Raw genomic sequence first — 20,889 nt, forward strand, 5'->3', positions numbered from 1 at the left:
AAGAGGCAGCATGTTTAACTCAAGGCCGTGTGGATGTGGATAAACCTGGGAAAGGAATAAAGGAAGCTCCAGGTCTGGAGGTGTGTGCAGCTCTGTGCTGCTGGGGGAGCTGGGAGAGGACAAAGCACAGCCAGAAGTGTCTGAGCAGCCCTGGGAGCTGGTTTGAGCACATGGAACCTCACCAGATGGAGACACAGAATCCCAGCTGAGCTGGGAGGGGTCCACAAGGGTCACTGAGTCCAGCTCCAGGCCCTGCACAGACCCCCCAACAATCCCACCCTGCGCATCCCCGGCAGCACTGTCCAAACGCTCCTGGAGCTCTGGATTCTGTCACCAAGAATCTTCCCCTGAGATCCAACTCCCCTGGCACAGCTCCAGCCCTCGGGGCTGCAGCCAGAGACCCAGCAGAGGATAAAGCCCCTGTGCCACCCCCAGCTCAGCCCTCAGAGCCCAGCCCAGCGCTCCCAACCCCGTGGCAGCAGAGGAATGGGATGTGCCAGGTCCTGGCAGGGCACAGAGGACCGCAGGTCCACACCTGGAGCTGGCTGGGTCACCCTGGGAGCCATCCCAGCACAGAAAGTCCTTTTATTTTAAAATTTATTTCAACAGAGTAGTGCTTGGTTACAGTTTAGTGAAGAACAAATAGGTACATTCATTGGCCACAGCTCCTGGGGCAGCAGCTGCTGCCCGCCTGCAAAGCCAGAACACTGTTAAACCATACCAAAAAAATCCCAAAACCAAAACAAAAAAACCCAAAAGAAAGTTTAATGAAAGGCAACTATGCATTAAAAAAGTCCTTGTAACTTGTCAGCTATAAATGACTTCAGTAAAACACGGGACCGGCCCCGGGAGGAGCGGTCGCTTCGGAATCCACCGGACAAAGGAGTAAAACCCAAACTCTTGGCCAGTCGCTCAGGGATCCATCAGCAACGAGGCTCACTGCCCTGACCTGCCATCCCAAATAATCCAGGAAGATCGTAGTGTGGGTGTGTGCTTCAGTGCAAGAGGAACAATGAGCCTGTAGCCCTTGGATTTTGTAATTTTTTTAATTTTTTTTTTTTTTTTTTGCACTACACTCCTTTCCCTCCAAAGAAAAACTTAAAGTGCTCCTAGTGCTTTGGAATTTAAGCAAGAACAGGGGCCACGAGTGTCACTTGCTGTCTTTGGAGACTTATGGGAGCAGAAGGAAGGGTGACAGTGCCCGGCCCTTCAGCAGCTTTGCCATAAGCCAAGCAGGGATTGAGATGGAGCAGCCTGTTCCTGCCAGGAGACAGGGGAGCAGCCAGGGTGGAGCTCTGGGTCAGGGACTCGAGCAAGGGGTGTGCTGAGAGTTGCCATCTTTGCCTTCTCCAAAAAAACAAGCAGGATTTGCTGCCTTTTAGGGCCAGCAGGAGTGCAGGAGGTGAGCACAGGGACAGGGTGGGGGCAGTGGGACAAGTGACCCCAGGGGTGAGGATGCCCCAGGGCTGGGGTTTCTCTCACAGAAAGGGCCCCTCCAGCTCCCAGGCTGTTGTCCCAGCACAGCAGTCGCTGTCCCCAGTGTCACACCAGGGCTGGAGCAGCACGAGGCGGGTTAAAACCAGCCCCAGGTGGATTTGCCCCACACTCAGAGCAGCTCCCTCCATGCACCGCTGCCTTTATCCAAAGCTGCTCTGCTCATCCCCACAGCTGGCTCAGGGACAAGCCAGGAGTAACACCAAGCCTCATCTCCAAAGAGCCCAGGCCAGGTCAAACTTGGTTATTTTGGTTAAGGAAAGACAGAGGGACCTGTCCCAGCCTGACCCAGCACTCCCACCCTGTGCACTCCACAGCTCTGGGAGGCCCCAGCTCCACGGGGAGCCCAAGGATCAGATCCCTGCGCTTTCTGCCCCTTCCCTCTGCAACAGCAACGTTCCACAGGCAGCCCCCTGCACCTCAGTGGGGACCCAGCAGTTCACATTCACTTCAGGTTAAAACTCTTGGTTATCTGCTAAATGCAATTTAATACTGAGGGGGAGGAGGGGAGCCCCACTGTGGGCAAGGAGGAGGGGGAGCAGGGCCGCTCCCAGCACCCAGGGGGTGCAGCAGCCCTGGATTCACACACGTTCCTGCACACACACTCCTGCTGAGCCAGCTCCAGCCTCTCCCTGTCCCTCTGCCACAAGGCCAGCAGGAACACTGACCTCACCCAGGCAGGACAGGGCAGCAGCCAGGTGGGAGCAGCAGGCAGAGCAAGACCCCTCCCGAGCCCCGAGGCCTCACCCAGCCCTGCCAGGTGGGAATATGGCACAGTAAACTCGAGCATCCAGCGCCGGGGGCCCTGCCTGGACAGAGCTCCCCACTCCCAGGGAGGCAGGATGCAGAGTCCTTCAGGGAACACGTCTTTGCAGGAAGACAGTGCCTCTCCCAGCTCTGGATGTGCAATTAAAAGAGTAACTAGAACAGTCTCAGGCCAAGCACAGCCCGAGCAAGATTCGTTCCTTCCAAGTGTGCAGATAAAAGTGCAAATATGCATTTGATGTTTCTTTTCTAGTGAGGAAGCTCTGGTGCATTTAGCTGCCAACATCTTGAAGACCAGACCAAGGGAAAAAAAAAAGCTTCCAGAGAGTTCAGCTTCACTTTGCTACATGGTACCTTAAAGTCACAGTTCTCTGACTGAACTGCCTGCAGCCCTGGGCTCAGTCCCGCGCGCCGCTGCGGCAGGTAGTGGAATGTTTGTGTCATGAGTTAGATGCTTCGGGGGGAGAGGAGGAAAAGAGGAAAACCAGGTTACAATCCTATACACGAGTGCCACTCTGGGAAGAGAGGGAGCCTCCTCAGTTCTGTGGGGCAGGGTGGGAGCTGTGGTGGTGCTGGTTGGTCTCCGAGCCGCCAGCGGCGCAGAGCAAGGGCGCGCTGTCCGCGGCGCTCCCGCTGTCGGTGCCAGCCAGAGAGCCGTAGAAGCCCGAGCACTGAGGGGTGGCCAAGCTGCAGGAGAGACAGAAAACACAGACTGAGGGGTGGCCAAGCTGAAGGAGAGGCAGAAAAAAACAGGCATGGACTTTTTAGGGATGAATAATCTGGCTCCTCCAGACTTCTGCTCCCAGCACTGGTCAGGGTGTTGAAGTTTGGAGGTATGGTATCCCCAAGGAACTTGGCTTTGATGAGACAGCTATAAGAAGAGCACCAGGCCCCACAGCACTGGTCAAGAGGAGCCAGAACCTCTGAAGTGCTCACTACATCCCTGGGCAGCAAGTGAGGGACTTGGAAGTGAAGTGGAACTGAAGTAAAGTGTTCCAGGCCAGGTTGGACAGGGCTTGGAGCAACCCTGTGCAGTGGAGGGTGTCCCTGCCCACAGCAGGGGGTGGAACTGGATGGTCTTTAAGGTCTCTTCCAGCCCAAACCATTCCATGGTTCCACGATGATGGGGCTGCCAGGATGCCTCAAAGGAGTTTTGCTGGAGATACCTGACTGTTCTCCCCAACACCAGCGCTTCTGCAGAGCTTTGTCCCAGCTCCCTCCCAGGACTTCACCAGCTCTCACTTCCCAGTGGAGAAACCCCTCTGGAGATCATTTCAGAGCCCTCTGAAATGGATCCCAGCCCTCCTGGATGAGGTCTCCTGTCTGCAATCACCACCTGTGAGCACCATACACATCCACCTCTGTGATCTGGTCACTTCTCCCCAACAGAAACAGCTCCTTGTGAGCTGCACAAGGGAACAAAAGCTCTGCCAGAGGCTCCCTGCCCCATCTATCTTGCCCAAGCTGCCTCTTCCATCAAAGCTTTTCCTAGGAGAAGAAGCCAGGAGCTCTGTTGCTTCCCCAGAGGGCAGCAGAGCAGCAGCACAACCCTTCCTTACCCTCCTTCCCTGGCCCCGAGCCGTGACAAGTCATCGTCGCTGTCGTAGCGTCTGGGATTGTCAAAGAAATAGGCCCTGGAGCTGTAGCTGTGGCTGTTGACCATCCCAGCTGGAGTCTGCCAAGGAGAAAGGAGTTAGGCCAGAAGCAAAACGTCCCCAAAAGTCACCCCAGGCATCCTCCCAGCACAGGGGGGGTTGCTCAGGCCTACCAGGTTCTGGCTCAGTCTCTGAGCACGGAAGAACAGCACCACGAAAGTGGTTGGCACCAGCTCCCAGAGGAACAGGACCACTCCAAACACCACGTACTCCTCGCTGCTCACCTCCACGTGCACCTGTGGGCACAAGGCAGAGGGGGCTGTGTCTTCCCAGCCACCCACAGAGCTCCCAAAAGCTGCAACTGGGAGTGCAGAGGAACCTTTCCAAAGGCAGGAGTCCCTAACCCAGCACAGTGACCTTCACCTGGCTGGTTTGGGTGAGCTGGTTCTGCTCAGAGGGTGCTGCCAGGCCACTGGGAGCTCCCAGCCCACACCAGCAACTCTCCCTCACACACAGCCACGCCTGATTAAGCATTGCTGTTCTGCTCTAGTTGAGTTGTCCCTCCTCTCCCTCAAAAGAAGAGTTGGCAGGCTGAAAGGGAAGGGCACAACAGGGAATCCTTCCTGAAGAAGTGGCTGGGGAGAGGAGGACTCAGGTTTGTTGGGTGGAAAGAGCAAGCAGAGCAGAAAGGCAGCACATGTGGGGGTTCAGCTACCCAGACACGCCCCAGAGCCCCCTGTTCACCCTCACAGGATGAGGAGTGACTGCATTTCACTTCACCAGCTCTGGATTGAGGGTCACACACTCACCTTGTCTGAAAGGTTGTCCCAGCCATAGTTGAAAGGACCAGGAACATTGTCTGGAGATATGGCCACAGCTACCAGGTTATAGCAAGCCCTTGAGGAATACAGGAGGGCCACTACAGATCCCACCAGAATAGCCTGGCAGACAGATGTTCCCTAGGACAGCAAGAAATAAAAAGTGTTTTAATACAGAGCTGTGATGTTCTTCCCCGTTCCCTTAAATGCACGAGCAGCTGTGCAGGCAAGAATGACCCAGAACATTTGTATGTTGTTGCTAAAATATTCAGAGCTGGGTAAGAGCTTTCTCATGTGATGAGTTCATTGCAGGAGCCACACAGCCAGAGCTGCCTGGGAGCAGGGAAGGATCTGAGGCACTGGAGTGTCCCTGGCAGGATTTTGTCAGCCAGGTCCGATCTGAGGGTCCAGGGAGATGCTGTTCCACCCCCTGCTCTCCTCTGGGGATCTCCACAAGGACAACAAACAAACAGCAGCAAAATCAACTTCTGCTTTACAGCCCAGACTCTGCAGAGGTGTTCACACAGCCCCTGCTGCACCCCAACACTGCACACAGTGTTTGTCTAGGAAAGAAGCTCAAATATTTGGGGTGGCCAGAAAGACCCAGAGCTTGAACCCCAGTAGCTGAAGGGAGCCCACAGGAAAGATGGAGAGAGAGAACATTTACAATGGCCTGGAGGGACAGGTCAAGGGAATGGCTTCAGACAGAAGGCAGGGTTAGATGGGATATTGGGAGTAAATTCTTGGTCTTCTCTGGCCCAGGGTGCCCAGAGAAGCTGTGGCTGTCCCTGGTTCCCTGGAAGTGTCCAAGGCCAGGCTGGATGGGGCTTGGAGCCACCTGATCCAAGTTAAAGGTAGCCCATGGCAGAGCAGTTCCCATTGGAACTGGATGGGATTTAAGATCCCTTCCAACTCAAACCACTCAGGAACGCAGGGACAAACCAGATTTTGTTAAATTCACCCATGAAACCCTTTAATAGCTGCTGGGAGGCACCAAGTCACAGTAAGGGGGCAAACACCCCTCAGCACCTGAGCTGTGTTTTTGTGTTTAAGCAGAGAATCTGCTGGGGAAGATCATCCCACTGTCCTGCTCCAGATCCCAGCTCGATTTTCCTGGATTTGGAGCTCAGGACAGTGTCTTGAGAGAGGTGCCAACAGACAAGTGACAGCACTGAAGCCCAGCACACATCCTGCTGTCACTGGAAGCTGAGCCTGTGGTGCTCAGGCCAGCACAGGGAGGCACAAAGGCTGCTGAAGCGAATCTCCAGCTCACAAGGACCACAGGACAGGAGCTGGCTGCAGTCCAGCCTCCTTCCCACAGCTCCAACATTCCCACCTTCTGCTGCATGGCTTTGAGTTCAGGGCCAGGACAACCTTCTGGGGCACCTGGCTAACATTCCTGCTCATCCCCACCCTGTTTCTGCAGCAATTCCCCACACACAACACCAGGGGAGGGAGGCAGAGACCTTGAGCAGACAGCCAGGGTGAGTATCCAGAGGCTTCCCTGGAGCAGGTTGTACCCAGCCCAGGAGCAGCCTCAGGCATGTGAGGAGAGGAAGTTCCTGCACTGGGGGAACTGGGTGAGTTAATGAGTGTCCAGAGCCAGTCAGAGCTGGACACCAGGCCCAGGCCAGCAGGGATGTGAGCAGCTTCTCTGCCCCTGCCTCACTGCAGGTCTGGATGTAACCTGCAGCCTCTGGACAGCTGTCACAGGAGCCAGGCAGGACACCAGACCCAGCCCACAAATCCTGGATTCTGGGAAGCCACCAAAGCCCTCTGCTGCTTAGGGAGACAGACATCTCCTGCAGAAAGCCTCAGCTTCAACTGGCTATGCTCAGGTGCTCTGGTTTTTCCTCCAGATGTTTGCAGGCACTCAAGTGGACACTGAGTGCAGCCTCCTGCCGCACTGCTGGTGGCTTTTCCACTTTCCTATCTGCTGGAGAAGAGTGTGTGTTCATTCCCTTGCCTGTCCTGCTTTGGGACAGGACCTACAGCAACTTCTCCTCCCATTCCAAAATGCTCATCTCATCCAGAACATCTCATCCTACCCAAGCAGAGAGTCCAGCTAAAACTGGATTTCTGGGGGATCCCCTTTGAAGGGAGTTATGACACACCTGCCACAGGTAAAAAATATACAGCAAAAACTGCATCTGCTGCTCTCAGAGAGCCCTCTCATCAAGGCAAACCTGGGATTTTCTGTGCCTGAAAAGCAGAAGCAGCTCATAAATCTATTATGTCAAATCTGCAGACAAAGTATTCCCCTAAAACATGCAGGAAACATCACTCCCACAGCAGGAGAGTGCACTTTGTGAAAGGGGGGGAATCCAAGAGCTGCCACCTCCCCACTGGAAGGAGAATTTGAGCAAGAGCAGCTCAGGTGCCACCAGGCCAGCGAGCACACCCAGCTCCAGCTGAGCGGTCCCAGTGGGAATTCCCAAGGAATTTACCCACCTTGGACTCGAGGTAGACGTTGGCTGAAGACATCTTTCCCAGTTTGCACATGCAGCAGGCCAGGGAGATGGCACAGAGGATGAAGAGGCTGTCGTTGACCAGAGCCCGGGCCAGGACCGTCCACCTCAGCTGCTTCTCGGGGACCTCGCCGTGGATCAGCATCGCACAGGTTAAATTCACAACGAGGAACAGGAGGCTGGTGAGGATGGAGCCCAGGTACAACACAACCCTGGAGAGATGGGGAGGGGAAAAATGGTCAGGGAGACAAGGCCAGGTTCATTCTGCACGTCCCTCCTGTCTCAGCAGACCCTCCCAGTGCTCTGCTTGCTGGGAAGCTCTGGCATTCCTGCAAATTTCAGGGGTTGTCCCGGCAGCCCAAGGCTGCAGAGGATTTGTTGGAGCTGCTCTCATAACACATGAGCAGCGTAAGCAGTCATGAGTTACAAGACTCATCTTCTGACAGTCAGGTTCTTATCTTGCAGATTTTAAGTGTTGCTCCAGCTCTGCATTAACTCCAGTCAATAAGCCATGAGTCATCACAACCACTGCAACTCCTTTATTGAGAGCCACTGGAGTTTGCATTTTCCACCCTGGGTTTCCCTGGGAAGCACCTGGGCTGCTCAAACCTGGGGCTCACCCATTGCTCCAGCCTTGTTCTGCACATCTTCCCTGGGACAGCTCAGAGTCCACCCAGGGAAACTGGGATGCTTGAGCTCCCCTGAAATTCCCAGTCCTGCTCCAAGGTCCAACTCTGCTCCTTTCTCAGAGCACAGGTATGGAATTACAGCTCTGCTCAGCTTTTGGGGCCTGACCCTCCCATTCCCAGCCAGTTCCCCTGGGACCAGCTCTGAAGGGAAGGTCAGGACAGCAGCACTTACTTGTACTTGTTGAATTCAGCTGCACATTTCACTTTGAATATGACCTGGAGGAAAGATTTGCACAGGTTATTTTACACGGCCCACAGCTTCCTTTCAACTTTGTCAAGAGATGAGCAGGGAAGCCAGAATCCCACTGGACATCACCAAGGACTCTGGATTATTTATGAGCACCAAGTCCTGCTCTGGACCCAAAAGAATGGTACTTTTTTCTTGTACAAGCCCAGCCCAAACACAGGTTCCTAACAACCATAAACATATTTAACACCCCCTATGTGACAAGCACTTTAATACCACACCTCAAAGCCTTCAAGAAAAGAAGGGAGTTTAGTACTTAAAAGTCATTAAAATCCTTCAGAAATACATCTCCTTTTCCCAATGTTTTGGGCTGTTTTAGGACCTCAACCATGCTGGATTTCCATGTTAAAGGAGTAGAGACAGTTTAGGAAGGTGCAGATATTCCCAAGTCACAGCTCAGATTCCTGAATTCACAGTGAATTCCTGCTGCAGAGGCACAGGGAACCAGTGCTCACACTGGTCAGGAGCTGGGTTGTGTCCAGCTCCAGGTCCAGACCCCCTCAGGAAGGATCCCAGGGGTCACATCCAGCCACAGGCAACGCTCATGTCCTGATCAGAGACTTCAAAGGAACCTGGGAAGAGGCACAGACACATCCAGAGTGATCCCACCTGTACTTGTGGGATCACTGCACAGGTCTGGAGTTCCTCTTCTCCCACAAGGAGCCTTCCCTGTCAGCAGTGAAGGATCACTCATCTCCTCCCAGGCATCCTTAGGCTGCTTTTATCCTGGTGGGATTCCTTGGCTCCTCTTCCAAGTCAGCACTGAGGCAGAAATGGCACATGAGCTTCAGGAATCAGGCTGCTGCCAACAGGATTTCCAGAGACATTTCAGGATCTGAGGGTTGTCTGAGGCACTGCAGTGGTTCCAAGCATTTCAAAGGACATTGGACAGCTTCAGTGATTCTCTTCCAAGAGCCACTTCCACTGCCTGGCTCCTCTTCCCGAGGCTGAGGGAGGACAAGCTCAACTTGGTGGGGAATGAGACACGGTTCTTCAGCAGAGGGAGGTATCCAGGCTCAGGAATGTTCTCTGTCCTGGCCCACAGAGGTACAGGAGTGTGGCACAATCCACTCTGAGCCCTAAAACTCATCTCAGTTACAGGAAACTGGGCCTTGGAAGGGCCACATGGTGACTCCAAAACAGAAATATCCCTGAATCCTGCCTTGTTTGTCTTGTGGGTGACATTCAGGCACTTTGGGAGTGTCATGGAATCACTGAATCACTGAGGCTGGAAAAGCCCTCCAAGATCATCAAGTCCAACCACTAATCCAGCACCACCACATCCATCACTAAACCATGCCCTGAAGTGCCACATCCCCAGGTTTTTTCAACACTTCCAGGGATGGGAACTCCACCATTGCCCTGAACACCCTGTTCCAACACCTCACCACCCTTTCAGTGAAGAATTTTTTCCCCAGCATCCAGTCAGGATCTAAATATTCCCTGGCACAACTTGAGGCTGTTTCCTCTTGTCCTGTCAAAATGGGAGTCCGTGATATCCAGCTGGGAAACTCCTGGTTCAGCACCCATTCCAGCAGCATGGAAATCCACTGAGGAATCTGCTCTCCTGCTGTGGCTCTGTCTGTAACCTCAGCCTCTGAACAGCTCTGCAGAGTCCCTGGCTGGTATTCCCGCTGGGAATGTCGTGTTCTCAGCAGAGAACAGCCCCTCAGCTGAGCAGGGAAGTGCCCCTGGCTCACAGGAAGATGCTGTTTTTAGGCAGGACACTCTTCCCAAACCCTCCCCTGCAGCCCCAGGGATTAAGGCACACAAAGCTGAGTCAGGGTTAAGAGTGCAACAGCAATTTGAGCCTCACGCTTGGCCCGCTGCCACGGAAAGCAGAGGGAGACCACAGCTCCAGCCTTACACTTTTATTAGCCCCTGGACAGTTATTCCTATAACTTCAGGAAGGGAACAGACACCCCTGCTTTGGTGCTTTTGGTTATTAAGGCTGATAAGTTATCTGAAGGCTGCTTTTCCTTCCCAGGGACTGGGTCAGGAGGTGCCACCAGCAGTGGGCACAGGGTGTCTCTGGGTTCTTATCCTTGAGACGAGCTCTGAGCCTCCTGCACGGGGCTCTGCTGCTCTCAGAGCCCAAGGACAGCTCAGGCAGAGGGTTCTGCTGTGAAAAATCCAGCACAGAGAGCTCAGGAGCAATCCTGTTCTCCAGAAAAACAGGAAAACAGACCCCTAATGCAGCCCAGCAGGTGCATTAGGCCGAGCTGTGAGCAGCAATCCATGCAAACCGAACAGTTCCTTCAACTCTGAGCTGAGCCCAGCTCCAGAAGTCAAGCATGAAAACAGGGAACAGAGGTCTCAGCAGGACAGGGAACATTTACTCCTGAACAAGCCCTTTACAGCAGTTTGGAATACTCAGGTGCCTTTCCAAAGCCATGGATCCCTTGAGCACTCCTCATCAGCCGAAGGTGAGGCTGAAATGAGCTGCAGACACCAAAGCTCTCTGTGATACCAGAGGCTTTGGGTTTGTGATGAGTGGATTTATCCCACAGAAGTGATTTCCTTGCTCACATCACAGCCCAGAGAGTCCTAAGGGTGTGTTCAAGAGACACACTCACCCTCAGAAGGTGCACTGGAGGTGTCACAGCTGCTAAGGGAACATAAGTGACACATCCTAGATCCTACAGAAGAATCCAAGGACCACTCCCACTACCTGCACAAGGCAGGATCTCTACTCTAACAGTGAGGCATTTAGGCTGGACCAAAACCAAGCTGGTCTCAGCAGATCTGAAAGATCCAGGAACTTCTTGTTGTCCACTGCAATCAAATTCTTGTTTGCTTCATAAAGACAACACAGATTTGGGCTCTGCAGATACAAGACACAACCCTGCCCTGCCCCAACACAGCTCAGCTGCAGGAGCATCCCCAGCCAGATCCCTTCCCTCACCACGTGAGATAACAGGAGCACAGCAGAGACTGTTTTGGGATCACACCTTGTACCAAGTGCGCAAGCCCCCGCTTCAATCCACAGAAGAAAAGCTGGAACTCTCCATGAGCATCTCTCACCATCCTCATATTAATATCCAGATCATTCCACGCCATCATCAACACAGGCTGCAATATTGCATGCTCTGTCCTTTCCTAGAATAGCTGGTCCCCAGCAGGGCCACCTGTTCATCTGGGAAACATGGGAATCATCAGCTCTGGGATGGAGCAGTCTGGAGTTTCAGTGATCCCTCACCAGCTGTCCCTCCGAGGCACAGGACACTGCAAGGTGTCTGCTACACTGGGAAGGTGAAAGAGGGAAATGAAGGATGGAGATTTTCCCAGTTTTCCATCTGAGAAGGTGGGAAGATCCAGGACAGTAAGGACAAACATCTCCCAGGCTGGATGCTCTCCCCATGCCTGTCTCCAGCACTATTAGAGCAGGAAAGGGATGAAAGGGGCTGATGGAGCCCAGGCAGGTGAAGGGCTCTGGCCACACCATCAGCCCCACCAGGCCAGCATTCCTTACTCATCCCTGTGCCAGCTGCTGATTCCCAGGACAACCAGGAGTGCCAAGGGCTCAAGAAGGTCTTTAAGATCAAGGTTGTTGTGCTGCATTTCACAGAATCAATTGGGTTGGAGAAGACCTCCAAGGTCATCAGGTCCAAGCTGTGCCCCATCCCCACCTTGTCACAAGCCCAGAGCACTGAGTGCCACCTCCAGGGACTCCTTGGATACCTCCAGGGATGGGGAATCCAAACCTCCCTGGGCAGCTCCTTCCAATGCCTAACAACCCTTTCCAAGGAGAATTTTCCCTTAATATCCCATTTAATCCTCCCCTGGCACAGCTTGAGGCCATTTCCTCTTGTCCCCTGGGAGCAGAGCTCTGGCTGCCCCCTCCTGTCAAGGAGTTGTGCAGAGCCACAAGGTCCCTCCTGAACCTCCTTTTCCCTGGTTAAATATCCTGATCTCTCCCCATCTCTCTCATTCATTTCCACGGTGCTCCTGACAAAGACCTGGGGACAAGCAGGAGTGGCAGACTCTTGAGGAAGGTGCCATCATTCAAGCAGCTGGCAGAACAGGAGCTATTCCAAAGGCAAGGCAAAGGAGCATCCTGGGTTGGATACCAGAGCTATTGAGGCAAGACTGGGAGTGGATTTGAGGAATTCTGACCTGATGGGACTGTGAACTCCAGATTCCCAGGAAAAGACTCCTTCTGCTACAAGCTGAAGTAGAAAGGAAGAGATGCTCCCAAGCCAAATGTTCCAGGCGGGAAAAGTATCCCAAGTATCAACATGAGAGCTGGAGAGGACAAGAGCATGGAATGAAAGGACACAGGGAATGGCTTCCCACTGCCAGAGGGCAGGGATAGATGGAATATTGGGAAGGAATTCCTGGCTGAGGCCCTGGCACAGGGTGCCCAGAGAAGCTGTGGCTGCCCCTGGATCCCTGGAAGCATCCAAGACCAGGCTGGAGCAAGCTGGGACAGTGGGAGGTGTCTCTGCCCATGGCAGGGGGTGGAATGAGATGAGCTTTAAGGTCCCTTCCAACCCAAACCATTCTGGGACTCGATGAAACAGAAATCCACATCCCACACTCATTCTGTCAGGTCTCTGCATCCCCTCAGGAATCTCAGGGGCCAAGATGGGATAGGAAGAGGACAGCCTGTCCCCACGGAAAGGAGGAACACCAGGCAGCTTAGCAAATTTGAATTTCAGCCCTTGAACAGCCTGGAGTGTCAAGTAATACCAGTTCTCCATGGGTATCTGTTTCCTGGAGCTTCTCCCCCTCCACCACTCCATCCTCAGCCTCTACACAGCCTGAGGAGCTCCGTAAATCAAGCCAGATCAGCTCAAATAACAGCACAGGCCATTTTCTTCCCCAGATGCCATTTCTCCAGCATCTCCACAAAGGAGGCTCTGTGCACAGGGACAATGAGCCAGGCCCTCAGCACAGCAGCAGCCCGTGCTTTTAGCTGAGGACATCTCAGATCAGGATGCCACCCCCAGGACAGCAGAAGCTCAGTGTCCTTCCACAGGCTGCTGCCAAGTGGCCTTTAAAAACTGGGGATGGATGGGCACGTTCTGCTGGAGTCACACCAGTAAACACACCAGTCACCTCCAGATCATGGGAGCCAGAAAAGCTCCAGAGGCTTTCCATTTTTTTCTCCAAATCTCTGGAGCTTCACTGCTGACATTTCCCAAAAACCCCACGGAGTGATGGATACCCCTCCTGGTTGTTCCAGGGAATTGTCAGGCCCTCCCTGGAGCTGAGCAAGCAGACCCATTTTCATAAGTCACTTTATCCTTCCCCACTCCAGATTCAGAGCTCTTATTTCCTCAGACAGGATTTCCCTTGGCTCTAGGTCTTCAAGGAGAAAAAGTGGGATATATACAGAGTTCACTGAAAAACAGATATCGTGGGAGGAGGAGAAGCCTGGGAATCTATTTGGATTTACTTTCAGGGGACCTTTAAACAAGCCTGCAGAGAGGCAAATCTGCTGTCAAATCCAGTGACCTAGAGGAAAACAGAAATCCAGCCACTCTGTGGAGCAGAGCACAGAATCTCTGCCTTTCAAGGGACACAAACCCCTCGTGGCTGGAGCAATCAGGAGGTCAGGCTCCCTCGAGCAGACAAGATGGATTTGTGCACTCTATGCAGCATTTGTTATTCCACTGCCACTCCATCAACAACACCTCCGACAGCTTTTGCAACAGGCAGCTCACCCCCAAACCTCCAGGTGTTTATTGGGGGGAAAGAGAGGGGGGAAAAGAACCAAAACAGCAGAACAACCCCACTGCTCCAAGTATCACATGAACGTCGGTGTCCTGGGGAAAATGAAATCATAACTCCTGTGGGTGACACATCGGAGCGACGGAGTGATTTCGCTGTGTGCTAGCGTTTCCTTTGTGAGGCTGGGGAACAGCTGAGAGCTGCAGAGCAAAGAATCCCAACAACAACAACAAAGCTGGAAGGAAAAAGTGGTGACTTGTTTCATAAATAGGCAGCGAACCGGGAGGCAGGCGAGCAGAGGGCTGCTCACGAGAAACTGGAGCAGAAACAAAATATTCAGGAGGAGGATGGGGAGGGGAGAGCCAGGGCTTTAGCAGATAAAGGCAAGTGGAAGGACTAAGAAAAGGAGGCTAAAAATCACGACACGAGTGATGGGGAAACCCAGAAAAGCAGGGACACAGCTCGGTGACAATAACAAGCGGCTCCGCACTGTCCCAGCAGCGATGCTGGTGATGGGAAAGGGCCCCCCTCGGTTGCCCCGGGCTGTTGTGTGAGGGATCTCGGGTTTTTTTTTTGTCTGACAAGCTGCGGAACAACAAGCCCGGCTCGCAGCGGAGCGATGGAGAGAAGGAGGGAGCGCAGCAACAATAGCAGAAGAGGCTCTGGCTGGTGACGTAATGGTTGGCATCACTCCAGGCCAGAGCAGCCCCTGCTGCTGCCACTTTCTGGTCCCCTTTGCAGAAGGGAAATCAATTAAAAAAAAATAAAATATGTATGCAAAACAGTCCCTCAAGTGATGCCCCCACACACAAACACCTCGCCGTGGGTCTGGGTTGCAAAGAGGAAAACCTCACCTGGGAGCAGGGCATCTCCCTGCACCCCCCAAATGCCAAATTCAGGGCATGTGCCTGCCCCCCACCCCCCCACGCTGGGGTCTGCAGTCAGGCTACAGCCCTGCACCCCAAATCCCTGATGCTGGGATTCCGGGAACACTTTTAGCTCACACCATCCCCCCCAAAACCCACCCCGCCCCCCAAGCGTGGATTCAGGGCACAATCCCCGTGCTTGTCCCCAAGCCTGGATTCAGGGCACAATCCTTGTGCCTCCCACCCCCGAGTTTAGATTCAGGGCACAACCCCTGCATCCCCCCAGCCTGTCCCGGAGTCTGTAGCGAGGGCTGGATTCAGGACACAATCCCTGTGCTTCTTTCCAAGCCGGGATTCAGGGCACAGCCCTGCATCCCCCCAGGCTGTCCCAAAGCCTCCAGCGAGGGCAGATCCCCCAGGATCGCCTCCCACCCTCAGCGGGATGCTCTCATCCCCATCCCAGCCCAAAGCCTCGGCTCCAGGGCGCTCCAAGTTTGGAGAGCCGGCTGAAGAGGAGCTCCCAGCCCCTGCTGTCCCGCAGGGTGGAGGTTTGGGAAAGGGAATTTTGGAGGGGTTTTCCCCAAAAGGCAAAACTTACCTCGGCGAAATAGAGGTTGAGGAGGCAGAGGCTGGAGAAGAGGAGGCAGCCGGGCAGGCAGTACAGGAGCCAGTGGGCGAAGGGCTGCTGGAGGCGGAGGGCCTGCAGGGAATTCTGCAGGTAGAAGGAGAACAGGGTGGTCCTGAGGGCTGCCCAGAGCAGGCAGAGGAAGAGGCAGAGCGTGTGGTAACTCAGCCGCCGCTCGCGGTAGTAGAGCAGCAGCCAGAGCTGCAGGTAGGCGAAGAGGAAGAGCGCGGCGTAGAGCGCCGTGTGGAGCACGGTGAGCCCCAGCTCCACGGCGTAGGGCACGGCCGCCCCCTCAGCGAGGGCCATGGGGCAGCGGGAGGCACCGACCCCCTCCCTGCCTTCCCTCAGCCCCGGCTGGACACCCCCATGCAACAAAGGAGAGCACCCCCCCTTCTCCCTTTCCCTTTCCCTTTCCCCTTCTTCTTCTTCTTCTTCTCCTCCTCCTCCCTCCCGCCCGCCCGGCTGCACCGCCCGCCCGCCCGCCGCCAAACAACTCCGTGCCGGGGACAGCCGGCTGAGCCCGCTGATTTGAGGGGCGGCGGCGCGCGCTCCCCATTGGCCGCCCTCTGGCCACGCCCCCCGCCGCGCCCACCCGCCGCGCCCACTGGCCGAAGCCGCCTGTCAATCACCCGCGCGACGCCCCCGCCGCGCCGCCGCTTTGCTTCTTGGGTTGGCGACACCGCCCGCCCGCCATCCCTCCTTCTCTCCTTCGCTGAGAGGCGGCGAGGGGTGAGAGAGAGGGACGGGATGGGGTGGGATAAAGGGATGGGAGAAAGGGATGGGATGGGAGAAAGGGATGAGAAGGATGAGAGGGGAGCGAGGGGCGAAGGGATGAGAGGGCCGATGAAGGGATGAGAGGGGCGCTGAGGGGATGAGAGGGCCGGTGAAGGGATGAGATGGGCTCTGAGGGGAGCTCTGAGGGGAGCGCTGAGGGGAGCGCTGAGGGGAGCTCTGAGGGGAGCGCTGAGGGGAGCGCTGAGGGGAGCGCTGAGGGGCTCCCCGGAGCAGCCGGGGGGATCGGGGCACCCCCGCAGGCAGTGTCGGGCTGCGGGATCATCCCCGCTGCGGCTCAGGCCATGTCCGGGTGTCCCTCACGTCTGTTCCATGCAGGCGGCCATCCCTGTGGATGCAGGGACAGCTTCGCACTGCGAAGAGGTCTCGGCTCCGGGTCCGGGCTCCGAGAGGCCTCGCTCGGCTCAGGGCTCGCCTTCCCCGGCTGGCACAGACCCAGCCGCGCTGCTCTGGGCATCCCGGCTCTCCCAGCCGAGCCGCTCCGGGCATCCCGGCGCTCCCAGCCGAGCCGCTCCGGGCATCCCGGCGCTCCCAGCCGAGCCGCTCCGGGCATCCCGGCGCTCCCAGCCGAGCCGCTCCGGGCATCCCGGCGCTCCCAGCCGAGCCGCTCCGGGCATCCCGGCGCTCCCAGCCGAGCCGCCGGCCCGAGGGACAGCCGGGGCCCGGGGACGCCTCGGGGCGGGCCAGCACCCCGCTGGGCCAGCACCGCGGAGCGGGGATGAGGACATGGGCCTGAACGCTTGGGACAGCAGGTAGGTGACAGCCCTAAGCCGCTCAGTGATGGGCATCCAGCGCCAGCTGCTTTCCAGGGACTTGACGGGGCTGGTTCCCAAGGACAGGCTGAATGGGGCAGCAGCAGCAGCAGTGGGTGATGCTGCTTCCAGCAGGGAAGTGGTGGAATTCAGCAGGTGGTGATTCCAGCTGATGCTCTCAGGGAAGTGGTGGATTCATCATCCTTGGAAGTGTTTGCGAACCGTGTGCGTGGGGCACTTGGGGACAGGGGTTGGTGGTGGGCTTGGCCCTGCTGGGGGAATGGTTGGACTCGTTGGTCTCTGAGGTTTTTGCAAGCTGTGTGATTCCCTGCTGCAGGCTGTCTGCTGTGCACGGGAATCACAGCCCTCCTCTCCTGGCATGGGCAGAGAGAACGGCTGCAGTGTGTCCCTCCTGCGGCCTTGGATAGCGAGTGAGACCTAGCTGCTGGGAAGTTGGACCTGGAAGTGAAAATGAAAGTGAAACTCTTCTGGAATCTGTAGGATAAAAGGCACTGTGGGAGCATCAAAAATCTAGGCAAAAAATTCTGCAAAAATCCAGGCAAAGCACACTGGGCAACAGGCTGAGATGCACTCGGATGTTCCCAGAAAAGGATCCCTGTGCTTCAAGATGCTCCCACAGCTGACCCTGCAGGCAGTAGGGAGATGGAGTGAGTGCAAAGGGCCAGTGGTTATTTCAGTCCCATAATTGCAGGCTCATCCCAAAGCTCTGGAGAAGCTTCTCTCTGTAATTCCAGTTCCAAATGCTGGGGAATTGCAGCTCTACCACCCTGCTCAAATCAGTTGTGACCAAGAACTTGTCTTTGGAAAATCTGAAAGGAGTTGGGTTGAGCTCTGTGCCAGCAAATTTGGTAATGATAATGAGCCTGTGATAATTCTCATAGGTTTGTGATAATTAATTTGTTGGCTGTGTAGGAAAAGTCTGGAGCAGGGAAGGGAAGTGTGTAGTGAAAAATATGAAAAGTCAATACAATTCCAGGCAAGGAATCATGAGTTGGGTTGGAAGGGACCTTAAAACTCATCCATTTCTACTCCTGCCATATCAGGGGCACCTTCCACTATTCCAGGCTGCTCCAAGCCCCATCCAACCTGGCCTGGAACACTTCCAGGGCTCCAGGAGCAGCCACAGCTTCTCTGGGAATTCTGTCTCAGCCCCTCACCACCCTTCCAGCCAGGAATCCCTTCCCAATATCCCATCCAACTCTGCTCTCTGGCAGTGGGAAGCCATTCTCCCTTGGGGAATGGTTGGATTTGATGATCTTGGAGGGCTTTTCCAACCTTAAGGACTCTGTCAATTTTTCTGAATCACCTAAAGGATTTGGATTTGTTTGCATGGACAAAAATGCAGGAAGAGCCATCAGTGTTCCTCTCTGCCTTGCATTTTGGAGCAGCAGCAGGAGGGATATTTGTGCTGGGACATCCAGGTGAGCTGGAGAGAGAGAGCTTCAGCCTGTCCATCCTACTGCAGCTAAGGGATTGAGTCAGCTCCACATGGATTGAGGGTCTGGTTTGTGTCCTCCCTGCCAGGAAATTTGGGAGAGCAGCTCACTGGTTAAGTGCTGCCGGAAGGGCATGGAAGGCAGGTGAGAATCCTGCCAAAAATCTGTGCCAGTGGGGTGTGGGGTGAGTGTCCTGCTTCAAAGAAGGGTCTGATTTGTGTCAATCAGCACAGGAGAGCTTGAAGTGACTCCATTTAGGAGCATCCTAAATACTCCTGGTTTAGGAACATCTACCTAGGGAGGTAAAACTTACCAGCTGAGGGCTCTGCATGCTGGGAGAGGATGGAATGGGATAAAATGAACAGGGAGCAGCAGGGTAATTTATTTCTGGGGGGACATTGGCACAGAATTCCCAGAGAAGCTGTGGCTGCCTCTGGATTCCTGGAGGTGTCCAAGGCCAGGTTGGGTGGAGCTTGGAGCAGCCTGGATAATGGAAGTTGTCCCTGCTCATGGCAAGAGTGGAACTTTGGTTTTTAAGGTCCCTTACAGTCCAAGTCATTCTGGGATTCTGTGATGATACTTGGACAAGACAAAGTGTAGATTTTGCATCACTGGCATGAAAGTCCAGGCTGGTGGTGTTTCTCCTGAGTCCAGGGAAACCCATGGATGATGGAGCTGGTACCAGCTGGCTGTGCAGTCCATAATTCCAGTAGGACAGCAGTTCATCCTTGTCTTGTGACTCTTCAATCCCACCCCACAGCACCCTCCCTTGAGGAAGCTCAGCTTCCTCAGTGGTAAATCTTGGCAGCTGAGATCTGTGTGAGGAAAAGTGTCAGGGAAAGCAGCTGGGATCAGAGGTGATCCTAGCCCATGGATTCCACTGCAGGATTCCCAAGCCAAACTGATGTAGCACAAGCAATTTATGCCCCCACAAGAGTTTAGGCTGCCTATCTCTGCTGGATTTGGTTTCACTTCAGGTCACCTACAGTGACCTTAACCACCTTGTCTGTCTCTGCCTTGGAATTATGACAGTGAACCAGGTCATTCCATCAGTGCTGTGCTAGACTGTCCCTTGTCCATGGGCTTAAGGTTTCCCAGCAGTGACACAGAGCTGGTTCACACATCTGTGGTATTTTCACACATCTCTGGCAATCCTGCAAGTGTCAGTGGTACAGGGTTCTGGCTGTTTCCAGCCCTAGGGTGTTAATTTTCCATTGATGGGAAAGAGGTGACAGAGGAAATGGCCTAAAAGCTGAATATTCAGGTCTGGGTTGATGGGGAGCAGAGGGAAGCTGCTGGGCAGGATGGGGTGATGAGGAGGTGAGAGGACTTGAGCAGGGAAGGGGTGAGTACATATTTTTCACTGGACCCCAGAAAGGTTTGGATTAGAAGGGACCTTAAAGGCCCATCCCATTCCAACCCCCTGCCATGGCAGGGATACCTTCCACTATCCCAGGCTGCTCCAAACCCTGTCCTTGAACACTTCCAGCGATCCAGGGGCAGCCACAGCTTCTCTGGGCACACTGTGACAGGGCCTGCCCACCCTCATAGCCAAGAGTTCCCGATATCCCATCCATCCCTGCCCTCTGGCAGTGGGAGCCATTCCCTGTGTCCTGTCCCTCCACCCCTTATCCCCAGTGCCTCTCCTGGAGCCCCCTTAGGCACTGGGAGGGGCTCTAAGGTCCCCTTGGGGGCTGGAGTCATGTTTTAATCTGCTGACCCTCTCCTCCAGGTATAATCCTGTGACATCTTTGAGTCCTTGAAGGCTGCTCCTCTTCCTTCCTTGACAGTAAGCTCTCCCATTTGACCTGGGCTCGTTCCCACGTGCCAGGATTGTGTTTATTTTTCCATCCTGCTGTAGCCAAGTTTGTCATTTAATAAACATCTCCCCCCCCAACCCAATCCCTGTCCCCTCTGTAAGCCAGGGGAACAGATGGGAGGGCACAGGACCAGAAATGCCTGACACTGCCCAAAGCTGGAAAGGAGACAACTGGAGATTGGGAGATGAAAAAGAATTAATGTGTTTCCAGCTCTGTTGCACTTTCAGGCCTGATCCAAACCCCTCAGCTCCTGGAGAAGGAGCCTGTGAAGGCTGTCAGTAATTCCTCACTCCTGGAGCATGGCAGAGGGTTTTTCCCTGCTTGTTTTTGGAGTGTTTGAGCTTGGGCTGGTCCCAGGGCGGCCGTGGTGAGCTGACATTCTCTGCCAGGGTGTTGGAGGGAGTGACAGCCCATGGACACAGGGGTGTTTGTTGAGGGAAGCAGCTGCAGCTTGTGATGCAAATTCTGTGTGGATTCAGTCCCAGCTTTGTCCCTTTGTTGAGCTGGGAGCAGCCACACTCCAGCAGCAGAGAGAAGTCCCTGAGGAGCAGCCTGGGGAGGAATGAAGTGGGAAGAAGGTGGCTTCTCATCCTTTAACCTCCTCACATCATCTGCCATGGCCTGAAGTGAGCAGAATCACAAAATCACAGATTGGTTTTGGTCGAGAGGGAGCTTAAAGATCATCTTGTTCCATCCCAGGGGCAGGAACACTTCCCACCAAAATCAATCTGTTCAGGAAAATTGACACTTAATAAATGTATTCTCTGGGAAAGTCAAGGTGGCTGCTAAGAAGTGGCAAAATCAGTAGCCAGAAGCAGAAAAGAT

At 54.7% G+C, this 20,889-nt stretch overlaps 2 protein-coding genes across 4 annotated transcripts in view; one reads left to right on the plus strand and one right to left on the minus strand.

The window, feature by feature from the left end:
* Nucleotides 1-594: 594 nt before the first annotated feature.
* Nucleotides 595-15,674, minus strand: GPR137C (G protein-coupled receptor 137C). The gene is made up of 7 exons (XM_058829243.1): nucleotides 15,217-15,674; nucleotides 8,002-8,045; nucleotides 7,124-7,352; nucleotides 4,664-4,813; nucleotides 4,028-4,150; nucleotides 3,819-3,934; nucleotides 595-2,946 (listed from the first exon to the last, which is right to left on the minus strand). Exons 1-7 carry the CDS (start codon nucleotides 15,547-15,549, stop codon nucleotides 2,796-2,798), a joined length of 1,146 nt encoding a protein of 381 aa, XP_058685226.1. The 5' UTR covers nucleotides 15,550-15,674; the 3' UTR covers nucleotides 595-2,795.
* Nucleotides 15,675-15,883: 209 nt separating this feature from the next.
* The window catches only part of TXNDC16 (thioredoxin domain containing 16), a 38,058-nt gene continuing 33,052 nt past the window's right edge, over nucleotides 15,884-20,889 (plus strand). The window contains exon 1 of one of the 3 annotated variants that reach the window (XM_058829232.1): nucleotides 15,884-15,972. The gene's annotated coding sequence lies outside the window, so the exon portion shown is untranslated. Of the gene's footprint in view, nucleotides 15,973-16,604; nucleotides 16,788-19,990; nucleotides 20,034-20,889 lie in introns of those variants that run through there. The other 2 variants (XM_058829231.1, XM_058829233.1) reach the window with 2 other exon arrangements.

This window comes from Poecile atricapillus, chromosome 1 (genome assembly GCF_030490865.1).
Source record: "Poecile atricapillus isolate bPoeAtr1 chromosome 1, bPoeAtr1.hap1, whole genome shotgun sequence".
Taxonomy (NCBI): Eukaryota; Metazoa; Chordata; class Aves; order Passeriformes; family Paridae; genus Poecile; species Poecile atricapillus.